This window comes from Clytia hemisphaerica, unplaced genomic scaffold (genome assembly GCF_902728285.1).
Source record: "Clytia hemisphaerica strain Z4C2 unplaced genomic scaffold, Clytia hemisphaerica genome assembly, whole genome shotgun sequence".
NCBI lineage: Eukaryota > Metazoa > Cnidaria > Hydrozoa > Leptothecata > Clytiidae > Clytia > Clytia hemisphaerica.
In genome coordinates this window covers 87,305-100,763 of record NW_027104406.1, presented here as the reverse complement: position 1 = coordinate 100,763, position 13,459 = coordinate 87,305, and the positions used below count along the sequence as shown (strand labels likewise).

Here is a 13,459-nt window from a genome sequence, read left to right as displayed (position 1 = left end):
CACTTCTTTAAAAAGCTCTGTGTGCAGTGCGTGTTATGCTTTTAGCTAGATTTTGACACACTTTTTGACATCCACTGAATTGATAGAAAATTTGAATTGTTATTTACTGCAAATTTTGGAATTTTTTTCAAAAGATAAAGGTACCAATCTTTAGACAAATTGACTACGGATCGGCCTGATACCACTTAATCTTCATCTGGATAAATAAACGCTCATAAAATGCTGTTATCTGAAAAATATATGTGTGATTTGAAGTGCGATATCTCACGAATAAAAAGTGCATGAAGGTTGCCTGATACAAAATAAACAGATGAATGTTTATATAACAATAATATCTAATTAAAAAATTCCTTCTGTGAGGCTGCCTATAGGAAAATACACTTTTTTTAACCCAAATTTTGGAAAAATATACATCACGTGATCGATTCTGTCCAATAGAAGGTTGCAAATGAAGCAAGTTTTTATTTAATTGCACTTTTTACGATGCAAAATGTCATTAATATTTTTACAACCGTAACACGGATGTTTTTTGAGAATCAAGGCAAGTTGGTTATCTATTATTTTTACATCGTTGCACCAAGGCAAACAAAAGATAAGCGCTTTATAATATACTAGCCGGTACCCGGCGTCGCACGCCGGTTAAAGGGACATTAAAGTAGTAAAATGTAAACATTGCGCGAACCACGTGTCATTAAAGAGAACAATTAAAATCACGTGTCCAAAACAAACTTGTAAAACAATTGAACAATCAAAATTAGCCATATTTGGTTTGATTTTTTATTTTGACATGTGACATTTGTTTTGATTTTGTATCCGCTGCATACAGTTTGTTTACAAATTTCGCAAGTACTGTTATGTCCCTTTAAGCTGTAGCTGAACGCACTCAAAGTCCTTTTGATGTTGAAGCTGGCTTAAAAAATGATCAAATTAATAAAAAGATGTCTTCAAAGTTTGACTCTAACCCTCCCCCGGAGATCTTTTTCTCGCTTCGCTCGCATTAAATACGCCGTCCAGTTTTCGACAATTTGAGAAAATGTCATGGTAAAGAGGAGTGAAATGTAGAAGTGACAATTCTTTAGGAAAAGACGGGAAAACCACAAAGAATAGTGCAACTTTGTTTTCATCAGATCATGGAGGTAATAAAGATAGATGGAGAGTCAATGCCTTTTGTTCTATTCTGATTTATCATCGGAAGCAAACAGCTGTTTGGTTGCTTTGGGAATAAGATGATTAATTTTGGGTATACTCATGGGAATATTTAAGTTCATAAAAAACTGAATAAAAATATGTTGGATTTTTAACAACTCTATTGTGAGATAATAACTTTGTTGATCAAAATAAGAAAAAGGTTGCCGTAACAAGCACAAAATCCTATATTTCTAAGGGTCCCCTCTCATAAAATCATCGATAAATTTCAAAAAGAATCCTATATTACGATTAGGTAACCTTTTAATTAATCATCCATCAGAATTTGAAACCCCCTCCCTTTTAGACGTAAAGATTTATAATGAAGAAATTTTCTAGGAAAATGTGCTGAAACTCTCAAAATTAGCATTGTGTTCGCCCAAAAATACATCGATATGAAATCATAGAACTTTTGTAACCTGACTTTGAGAAAATTATTTTCGTATCGCGTTTGAACAAGAACTTTTTGCATAATAAGTTTATTTCAACCAGGATAACATTCTCACTTCTGTTCTTATAAATTTACATTTCGGATTTTTTTGCTTCCAATGATGGTACATCAAAGGAAAGCCGCTTTGAATAGATTTATAAAAGATTTCAACGATCATTTAGGTCATTACCGAGACGTTTTCTCTCCATCTATATCTTTATTACCTCCATGATCAGATTTAAAAAGATAAATAAGTCAATTCTAAATTGCTTTTTTTAAACCCTTGTCATAACTTTTCGAAATTAAACATGTAAAATGACGTACAAAGTTTTTAATAGTATCAACCACTTGAATGTTTTTATATGAAGAAAAAGATGGACTAATTTCTTCTCTTGCTTTTTATCGCCCTTTGCTGAAAGAAAGGCTGAATAAAGTCTAAACCATGCTCTATTCGATCTGTCAATCAAAACAAAGTTATCGAGAACAAAACATTGCTTGCGAAATCGAAAGTGTGCGCGAATCCAATAGAACAAATTTGTGGAGCAATAGACTAAAAGTCATAATTTTAAAACACAAACAAAGCGAAAACGAAAGTGGTGACACACAGACACACAAAGCACCGCTATAAATATATAGATTGCCCGCGGTGCCTGCTCTAAAAAACAACACTCTATGTTGTTGGAAAATAAACAATACCGAAGTATTACGGATAGGACTAAGTACGGAAGATGCGACAAAACAACAAAACGTCGCGCAAAAACTCAAAGCTACAGGACAACGGGACAACCCAATATATATATCTTGCGTGAAGCTATGAAGGCCTCTTCCGCTCGTTCGCGTTGTTGCGCTCGCTGCGGTGGCAATAAGCCAACTCCGCCCTCATTATCTTCTCCACCGCGCACGCCCGATTAAACTACAGGGCGTTAAATTTCCGTTTTGGAATTTTATCTCCGAATATTTCCCCGATTCGGCATGAAACGTGCGTGTTCGAGAAAGAAAGGTTCGATTGAGCTTCGATAATTTTTTGATCTAAAGGTTATTTACTTTGTATCTGTTGGTATAGACTACATTGTTCTCTTATCTAAAGATTTTCCAAGATGTCTGACCAGGAGGAGCAACATAAACATAAACAAACCATTATAAATGTTGACTCCGACGAACCTTTTGCGTATCGATGTAATGTCTGCGAGCTCGATTTTTCCATAATCGAAGAGTTACTCGCTCATGTTACAGAATCTCACACGAATCCAAATGGCTCTGTCTCCTGTACAGATTGCCAAGAAACACTTAGTAATGCTGATGGTAAGTTGTTTTCGTTTTTAAATCTCTCATCGCTGATTTTGAATTCATTTTTAAAACTGTCTTTTCTATTTAGGAGGATGAGCTTTGGGAAACTTTTGTCACAAAAAAGGCAAGTTTTTGTGGTTTTGTGACATTTTTCAAACCAATGAATACAAAAAATTAGCCTATATCTTTTTAACAGGGTGGGATTGATCTTTCTTGAAGAATTATCGTAACTTGGTCTAATATTGACATCCCTCATCTAATTCCGACACTCTTTTTATCAGCTGAAATTAATTGAAAACTGTTTTTCTTTACTTACCGTCAACTGCTCTAAACTTGGGACTTGTTGATATCTGGCCTGTATTTTCACTTACTGTTAAATCTCTTTGACAACAAATTTGTTTTGATAACTCCACCAAGTTTATCAATCATACTTCTTCGTTCCTCTTAGAGTGCACAGACAGTTCAGACATTCGCGTGTGTTCCACTACAGACTTTTTTCATATTTCAATTTAAAAGCCTACTCGGTGCGAAAGAGAAATTGTGTATTTTTTATTACGCCGTTTATTAACTCAAATCAAATATGACTTTGGAGGTTCGGTGAAATAGACCTTTTTTCAAAGAGGACGTCCTGTTGAATAATTATGTAGTCCAGCCATAAAACAATGATAGAGCCATGCATTATTACTGTATCATGCATATTGTAATATGCATAATTATTACAATATGCATGATACAGTAATAATACATGGTTTTATCATTGTTTTTCTGCTGGATTACATAATTATTCAACAGGGTGTGGCCTCATTGAAAAAAAGGTCTATGGTGGCCGAATTACCGTCCCATGTTTTGTCAGATAGTCCCAAGTCAGTTAGTCACACTAGCGTCCCGCCAAAATGTGTATCAAAGATTAATGCTGCGAAAGCGCTATATCGTTTACTTGACTCTCAAGGATAAAAATGTGGCGCAAAACTTCTAAAGGGATTCATGAAAAAATAACCCGGCGCTTTTTAATGAAATTAACATTTTCAAAAACTTTGAGAAATTGCCTAAAATTTGAACCATAGATGAAAAAATTTGAGCCAAGCCAACCTTGAAAACTAATTTGAAGATCAACTTCCCAAGAAAAAGATCTACGGGGGAGGCGGAACCCACCTAGATCCGCGCACCACCGGATAGGCTGTTTCCCGGAATTTTGCCGGACCTCAAATAATGACCCATTCACATATGCGGAATTGTTTTTACTTTAGCGTATAAACCAGGCCTTAAAAAACAAAGCGCTGTCTCGGGAATTGAATGACAAATTTTGGTTGGTTGATTTTGGCTGCTGCACGTTTTATTTTGTTCCAAACTTTCAAGTTTTATAATTGTTTTGCGAACTTGATTCAGGTAACTCTCATCCTTGTTGTGCAAATACATCCTGTAGATGACTGATGTTGTTTTTTCTGAAAGCTAAATTTCCTAGTGTGACTAACTGCAAGTTAGAGCAGTTGACGGTATTATAGTGGTGGTCGGTCAGAGAGGAATATATACCGTGAAGTCGGGTAACTTGCATCAGTGAAGGCTAACATGCATAGCCCTCAAATGAATGACCTGTCTGGTCCTTAAAATACAAAGTTAAATTAAAACAAAAATGTTAAAATAGAGCTGCGAGCGAAGCTGCGTAGTTTATTTGTTTTGAAATTTTGCTGCTTTGATTGGTCCTGATTGGTCAGTCATTTGAGGGCTATACATGTTAGCCTCCACTGATGTAAGTTACTCTTAGGTGCAAAATAAACCCCCCCCCCCGCTTGTTAATTTTTCAAACATTTTCCAACCCCCGGACATTATTATTAGGACCCCCCCCCCCCCGTTTATTAATTTTTAAGAATATTTTCAGCTGTCAAAGAGAAGGACCCTTATTTTGCTCTAAATAGCCTGATTTTAGACTATATTTACCGTATTTTGGGAAGTACAATTTCCAATCCCCCTGCAATTAGGTCCCCCCCATTTATTAAAATCTCGAAAATTTTCCAACACCGTTTATTTGAACCCCCCCATTTATTTATTTGGCACCTAAGAGTACCCTTCAACTTCACGGTAATCCTTTTCAATCAGTGATTCAAACTTTCATATTATTCCTGTCTCTAAAGAAGGGTGTGAGAATTAGACAAGGGATGTCGATATTAGACCAATTTACGATACATGATGGTGTTAGCTCATTCAGTTAGTCAAACGCACTAGGAAATCAAGGTTGAAGAGATAACAACATCCGTCATCTACAGGATATATTTTATTTGAAACAACTAGGGTGAGAGTTACCTGAATCAAGTTGAAGATCCCAAGACAATTACCGTCAACTGTTCTAACCTGGGACGATTGGTCGAAACATGGGCCTGTTTGATATCTGGTCTTTATTTTCACTTACTGTTAAATCTCTTTGACAACAAATTTGTTTTGATAACTCCAAGTTTATCATATCAATCATACTTCTTCAGAGTGCACAGACACTCGCGTGTGTTCCACTACAGATTTTTTTCACATTTCGATTTAAAAGCCTACTCGGTGCGAAAGAGAAATTGTGTATTTTTTAATACGCTGTTCATTAAGTCAAATCAACTGACTTTGGAGGTTCTGTGAAATGGTGGCCGAATTGCCGTCCCATGATTTGTCAGATAGTCCCAAGTTAGAGCAGTTGACGGTAAGTAAAAATTGAAAGCTTGAAACAAAACATAATGACCAATTACTAATGTGCTGTATGTTATTCAATTCCCAAGATAGCGCCTCCCCTTGATTGCTCACTAAACTAAAAATAATTCCGCACATGTAAATGGGTCCGTGGATGAGCTCCGGCAAAATTTCCGGGAAGTACCCTATCCGAAGATGGGATGATGTAGTTAATACACTAAAGTTTCATTTCCAAACTTTGCTTTAATAATTTTCGCCTGAAATAAAAATCTAGGTCATTTTTAACAAAAATGTTACATTGTTAGCAATCTTTGGCAAAACCTAAAAATCAAATATCTTTCAACTCTAGTGCTTTTGGACCTGTATTACCTTTTTAGCACAAAAATCTATTATAGAAGCTATTTCAGAAGCAGCCATCGCTCCAATTTCCCCAAAATATCTGTTTCCCTTTTTCAAGGAGAGAGCTTTTTTTGAAAAATGGGGAAACAGATCTAAAGACCTTTTCCTTAAAACTATCTGTTTCCCGGCTCCAGCTGATGACGTCATCAGGAGATGACATAATAAATTGGGAAACCAGGCAGAACCAGGGGAAACAGATATCTGTTTTCAAAAAGATGATATTCATTGGAAACAGATTGAACTTTCCGGGGGTAAAACAGATATCTAGCGCTGTGATCCTTGTCCTTAGGGCAAGGCCTATGCCCTATGCTTAGGGTAGGCTCATTCTTCTTCTATCACAAAAAGCAAAGGAAACAGATGAAAATTTCCAAGAGAGGGAAACAGATATCCTATTCCTTATAAGTTTGGGAGAACAGATCAAAATTTTAATTTTGAAAATTGTGGAAACAGATCAAGTTTTCCAGGAAGACTATTATGCCTGGGAAACAGATGTTTAAAAAAAGATCCTCACTGCATGATTTCGCTTTTTTGAAAGTCATAGAGCTTGCCTTTTTTATGAACATGTCCCTCAAGACTGAGGCCTGGAATAAGAGCCATTTTTGGTTATGTAATTTTTAAGCTCCTAGGTTTTTTCATTTGATTCTCACAGGCCATAACACATGTCTCAAAGTCTGATGCGTCGGTGCAAACTATTTTGTCGTGGCCATTCTTGCACAGAAACCAGACTCATTGGACATAATAGTATACGCAAAACAATGATATAAAAATATAAACACAGACATAAATAGAAATTCTACAACAAAGGTTCCTAGCCTCCAGACATAATTAATTGAACCAATCAAACTTTGTTGTCCAATTAATGTTCGACTAAGTTCGGTTGTCGAACTTTAATTAAATACTCATATATTTTTCAAAATATAAAGTTTGATTAATTTTGATTAAAGAAATCGAACTTAATCGAACTTTTAAAAGACCTTTAAGGTATGTGTACACCCTTTATGACACATTCTCTTGAAGTATATATTTTCTGAAAGCCCTTAAAATTTCGTAAGGGATGGTGTTAAAATCTTATTTAGTATACTGAGTAAGAGTAACAGACCAAATTTTGACCTAGTTACATTCAAAAGGGATGAATCCACCCATAGCTTTGAGCTATCGAGATTATCAATTGTCAAAAATGTCCGTGCTCGCTTCGATCGTTATTTTTAATTTCGCCTAGCGAAAGTATTACGATAGCCTTTCGCGGCGGCGGCGGTGTAATAAAAAAATTAGAAAACGAAAGTACTCGATACGGTGGACAAACTCACTAAATTTAATTTACAAATTACACGCTCGTATAACCACGGACGATTTTTGCGGGTTTTCTTTGGATTACGTCATATATCTTTGTGTCTTTAGCTTCACAGTTTCGCTTTTTCTTATTTTCTTATACGCATATACTTATAAGAATCAAATCAATAACTCTTGATAAACGGTGAAATACCCTTCGGTAATTAGTTCTTACAAAGTAAACAAGGGATGGCGCACAATATGAGCATATTTATTTTCTCATTAAGCATATACTTTATAAGAATCAAATCAATAACTCTTGATAGATGGTGATATACCTTTCGGTAATTAGTTCTTACAAAGTAAACAAGGGATGGCACATATGAGCAGTGGCGTGTGGCGGGGGGGCTGGGGGGGGGCCATGCCCCCCCCCCATGGAGCTTTTTTGAAAGGGCGCCGAAGAGCAAGGGGCACCAAAAGAAATTTTTTTGAACGCCCCAATCTTAAAAATCATACTTTATGAGCCTTAAATTGCGCCCAGGACCAACTTTGCTGAGATAATTTTAAAATACTTGCAATTTTTTCGCTCGCTTCGCTCGTTTCGCTCGCAATACAGTTTAATTGGTAACTTCTTTGCAACCTTGCTAATTTATAAGTTTTTTTGTGTACAATATAGCATTATTAAATGAAAATCTAACTGCGCCCCAAGACCAATTTGCTGACAAGAATATTGAAATCATAGAACATCAATTTTTTCACTCGCTTCGCTCGCATTTCACATTGTTTCTTTAAGTCTCTTTTCACTCTAGCAAGTGTGAAATTTGCCTATTTTTATTTAGTGATTTAGGGTGTCTTGACAGTCGATTTTTAAAATTTTTCTAGTCGGCCGCAACCATGGTGGGGCCTGCTTTTCCATTCATCAAAGATATATCTACTCTTCTCCACTAAATATTTCCTTCCTCATTATGTCTAGGCAAATGAATTAGTAAAGGTTTAGAAACTAGTGAGTGGGGGCACCACTTTGGAAAATTGAAGGGGGCGCCATTTAAAAAAAATTGACTTTGGCCCCTCCAGAAAAATTTTCCCACAACGCCACTAAATATGAGCATATTTATTTTTCTTATAAGCACACACTTTATAAGAATCAAATCAATAACACTTGATAGATGGTGATATACCTTTCGGTAATTAGTTCTTACAAGATAAACAAGAGATGGCACACAATATAAGCATATTTATTTTTCCTATAAGCATATACTTTATAAGAATCAAATCAATAACGCTTGATAGATGGTGATATACCTTTTGGTAATTAGTTCTTACAAAGTGAACAAGGGATGGCGCACAATATTAGCATATTTATTTTTCTTATAAGCATATACTTTATAAGAATCAAATCAATAAGTCTTGATAGACTGTGATATACCTTTCGGTAATTAGTTCTTACAAGGTAAACAAGGGATGGCACACAATATGAGCATATTTATTTTTCTTATAAGCATACACTTTATAAGAATCAAATCAATAACTCTTGATAGACTGTGATATACCTTTTGGTAATTAATTCTTACAAAGTAAATAAGGGATGGCGCACAATATGATCATATTTATTTTTCTAATAAGCATATACTTTATAAGAATGAAATTAATAACTCTCGATAAAAGGTGATATAGTCTTCGGTAATTAGTTCTTACGAAGTAATCAAGGGTTGGCGCGCAATATGAACATATTTACATTATCGGGGAAAACTTCGTCGGGGAAAAATATTCGTCATTTGCTGGTAGTTGCTAAACGCCTTAAGGCCGGGGTAAATTTTCGTCGGGGAAAAATATTCGTCATTTGGCCAAAATTTCGTCACTTTTCCCCGACGAAGTTTTCCCTGATAAGGTTTTTTTTTCAATAAGAATCAAATTAATAACTCTTTATAGATGGTGATATGCCCTTCAGTTATTAGTTCTTAAGAATTAAACAACCATTGTTCGTAAATTGATCTTATCTTTTTAGCGATTTTGAGCCTCGTTGTTCATATAAAATTGTTTCATCAAGGCTCGATGTAAAGTAGACTTCAGATTAGCTTGATCATCTCTACTTCTTGTTTTTTCCCATGCAGTTTAAACTTTAGGCGAAATTTTCGACTTCAAGTCGTCTTGTTTTTTAATGTTTACTTTTCATAGGCGAAAGGGGGTGCCAAAATCAAAATCTTCTAAAATTGCCTCCCCAGTTTGCCTGAATTTTAGTCGACCCACGACGCTACTGCTTTGATGGATACGTCTATATGATGGTAAACGAGTCTGAAATATGTTAGGGGGAATCAAATAATAATAGCCGCATTTTTGGGCCTACCCCGGTGGAGGTCCTATAAATAAACCTGTGTTTGTTCGTCCGTTCGTCCGTCCGTTCGTTCGTCTGTTACCACTTTTCTCAGGATTGAATCATAGGAATCTTTTGATTTTTGGTATAAAGGTGCAAAATGGTGGTGGCCAAAATGTGACGGAGCCCGATCTTCGAAAAAAAATTTTTGGGCAAATTAGGGCCAAAAAACGGCTAAAAAACGGGTTTTTTGTACTTTGTGAAAAATTGGATCATTAATTTTTTCTGAATTTTTGCATGAAATTAGGGTACCATCCTAGGTAAAAGATGATTTTAGCAGATTTTTGCAAAAAAATTTTGTTGGCTCAAAAAACGCATGTTTATCTATAAGAATCACTATTAATAAGCATACATCAATGTTCTTATTCAAATTACTCAATTTTTTTATGAGATAGATGTTTTTTTTGCCCACGAGGGCTTACTTTTGAAAAATATGTGTGTTTAAACATGCAATTTTAGTTGCTTGGCGTGTTTTTATAGAAAAACTGGCCAAATTAGATATTTTTTATAAGCACATTATCAATTACTTAGGTATTAGCTTTTCTCGAGATTAGCTCTTTCATTTTTTATGATTTTTTGCACAAAGATGCATAAACTATAAACCCTTGAATGTGTCGGAGCCCGATTTTCGGGAAAACAAATTTTGGTCAAATTTGAGCCAAAAAACGGCTAAAAAACAGGTTTTTTGGACTTTGTGAAAAATTCGATCATTAATTTTTTCTAATTTTTTGCATGAAAGTAGGGTACCATCATAGGTAAAAGATGGTTCAAGCAGATTTTTGCAAAAACATTTTGTTGGCTCAAAAAAACGCATGTTTATCTATAAGAATCACTATTAATAAGCATACATCAATGTTCTTAGTCGAATTACTCAATTTTTTTATGAGATAGATGTTTTTTTGCTCATGAGGGCTGAATATTTAGACACGAAATTTTGGTTGCTTGGCGTGTTTTTATAGAAAAACTGGCTAAATTCGATATTTTTTTATAAGCACATTATCAATTACTTAGGTATTAGCTTTTCTCGAGATTGGCTCTATCATTCTATATGATTTTTGCACAAAGATGCATAATTATAAACCCTCGAATGTGACGGACCCTGATATTTGAAAAAAAATGTTTTTGGGTAAATTTGGGCCAAAAAACGGCTAAAAAGGGTTTTTGGACTTTGTGAAATATTGGATCATTGTTTTTTTCTGAATTTTTGCATGAAAGTAAGTAAAAGATCGCTCAAGCAGATTTTTGTAAAAAAAGAATTTTTTAACTCAATAAACGCATGTTTATCTATAAGAATCACTATTAATAAGGATACATCAATGTTCTTAGCCAAATTACTCAATTTTTTGACGAGATAGATGTATTTCTTGCTCACGAAGTCTTGAATATGAAAGAATATTTCAAGGGCATGAAATTTTGGTTTCTAAACGTTTTTTTATAAGAAACAAACGACTAATTTTAATAGATCGTCACTATTTGTGTTCTGAATGATTGTTTAACGGTCATGCTCACGTAGATATCAATTATATGTGTTAAATGCATAACCAGGTAGGTCCATAAAAGTATCACTTGTTTTTCACCGTTCAACATATATGGCGATGATCAGAGTTCAAAAAAATCACACAATGAATAATGATGATTATCTTGACAATTATGATATTTGATCGAAAGTCTTCTACAGACTTTGTAGGAACTTTTTAAAAGATCTAAAAAATTGTCTTAGGGATTTTGGGAAATTATGGGAAATGTTTCTCAACTTTGAGCTGTTAAAATTAAACTTTAAAATTCTCTAAACACAAAAACATGTATTTTGGTGGTTTTTAGTAATCTGAATCCCTGTATTGGCATAGCACCATGAATGGATAATTCACTGATAATGTTTTCTTTTTTCTTTTAGAGTACATAGAACATCACCATAGCCATCATGGAATTAATTTGAAATCCAACTCAGTTGCTTCTGTGCCACATACTGAAGGTAAGTGGATGATAATAAGGAAATTAAATATGATGTAATTGTGGTTCATGATCAACAAGTCACATGCAAGCTTTAATTACTCTCGGTAATAGCCGCCCCCCCCCGCTAATTAATTTTTCGAAAAGTTTTCCACCCAGGACATTTTTATTCCAACCCCTCCCCCTGCTTATTAAGTTTAGAAATTTTTTCCAACCACCCCCCCCCCCCGCTTATTCCAATCCCCCGGCTATTAGGTACTCGAGAGTACTGAAATTTTCATTAATAATGTTCTCCTTAATAGACCTTTTCATAAATTACGTTACGAACATCACTTGCCTCGTTTTGAAATTATTACCATGGTGATTAACTCCCAGTAGATTTTATTAAAACTATTCATAATCATTTAATGTCTCAAGAGACATAATCACTATGGTAATTGCTTGAATACGAGGCAAGTTTTCACTTTTCATAGACCAAAATGAGAACGATGGAAATCAAGTGACCATATTGAATGAAGATGGTGAACCAGTTGGCATAGCAACAAACGAAGATGAAAACTCAAATGCTTCAAATGGTGGCAATGGAAACCACCCTCAAAAGAGACGAGGAACACGCATGAGTATTGAAACACCCGCCAAACGCATCATCAGAGCACATCAACAAACGCAGCAACGCCACCACCAATCTCGGCAACGTAACGAAATCGATATCGATGTAACGGAATTAGACTGCATCAAGCTTCGTACAAACTTAAACAAAAATGACAATCGACAGGACGAGATTTTACAATACTTGAAGCGCGTTGATGATAAACTAGATCTCATTATAAAACATTTCAATGTTCCATTCCATCCGTCTTCGCATGAGAATACAAACTACAATCTACGTAATGGGCGTTCCTCTATCACTTCAAACGGGCGCCCCTCGATGGCTTCAACCTCACCAGTGGCCAATCATTCTATACCATTCCCAAGAATCAATTTCCAAACAACTAAACCTTCCAGTTCTTCACGAAGTAACTCGTCCTCTTTTTACACAACTTCTGATAATACAACCACCATACATGGTGAAAATGGACCGCAAGAAATTACTCAATATGTTATCTCAGATGAACTTTTAGAGTCAACTTTCTTATCGAGTCGGAATCGAGGAAATTTTGCGAAAAAGCTTGTCTACGCTGCTTTCCCACTTGAAGAACGACTTGGTCGTAATTGTTATGGGCGTAAAGGTGGCTCTTTAAGCGGTCCCAAGGAGCCGCTAGAAGTAGCCAAACTTGATGCAGTCCGGGAAGCTGTGTTCCGAAAGTTTCCTGTTCCGGCGTCCGAGGAAGATGCTGTTTGGAAGAAAGATTGTGTCATCGCTATTGATTCTGCGTTAAGAGCAGAAATACGACAGCGTCTTCAACAAGATGCGAAATGTGACGACGGAGATGACAATTTCGTTAAATTTTTAAAACATTGATATCCTATGATTCACTATTGTACTCGTGCGGTTTTTAATAAGTTTGTTTGTCCCAGGGAATATGGATGGAAAAGGAGACGCGATTCATTTATTAATATTACTACAACTCACACTTAATATTTTTATTGGGTGACTGGTTGATGATTTATATCAGTGCAGTAACTCCAAACAAAAATAGAAACAGTTGTTATTTAGTATCCTTGATACATTTGACTTACTTACTTTAGGCGTGTAAACTCTTATGAAGGGGTTTTTACTTTAAATTATGTGCATCGTAAGAGTTTTTCAACTTTTTTTATAACTTCTGCTCGTAAAGGTTTTCACGTCTAAAGAAATGTTTTAAATTTAAACTATCTTACTGTAAATATTCCTTTTTTACTCGCATATTCATATTCATGTTTCTTTTGATAAAATTTCACCCAATCTTTTGAAATTGATTTAA

General features: G+C 35.2%; 1 protein-coding gene across 1 annotated transcript; it reads left to right on the top strand.

The window, feature by feature from the left end:
• The first annotated feature begins 2,619 nt into the window (after positions 1-2,619).
• On the top strand, positions 2,620-13,163 carry LOC136820084 (uncharacterized). The gene is made up of 3 exons (XM_067076322.1): positions 2,620-2,917; positions 11,500-11,577; positions 12,029-13,163. Exons 1-3 carry the CDS (start codon positions 2,713-2,715, stop codon positions 13,015-13,017), a joined length of 1,272 nt encoding a protein of 423 aa, XP_066932423.1. The 5' UTR covers positions 2,620-2,712; the 3' UTR covers positions 13,018-13,163.
• The last annotated feature ends 296 nt before the right edge of the window (positions 13,164-13,459 follow it).

What these genes read in the sequence shown, in the direction of transcription:
- LOC136820084 (XM_067076322.1), top strand. Translation starts at nt 2,713, where the DNA reads ATGTCTGACCAGGAGGAGCAACATAAACATAAACAAACCATTATAAAT. An exon ending in AACACTTAGTAATGCTGATG is followed by an intron (nt 2,918 to 11,499) that starts GTAAGTTGTTTT and finishes TTTTTCTTTTAG; the next exon opens with AGTACATAGAACATCACCAT. An exon ending in TTCTGTGCCACATACTGAAG is followed by an intron (nt 11,578 to 12,028) that starts GTAAGTGGATGA and finishes CACTTTTCATAG; the next exon opens with ACCAAAATGAGAACGATGGA.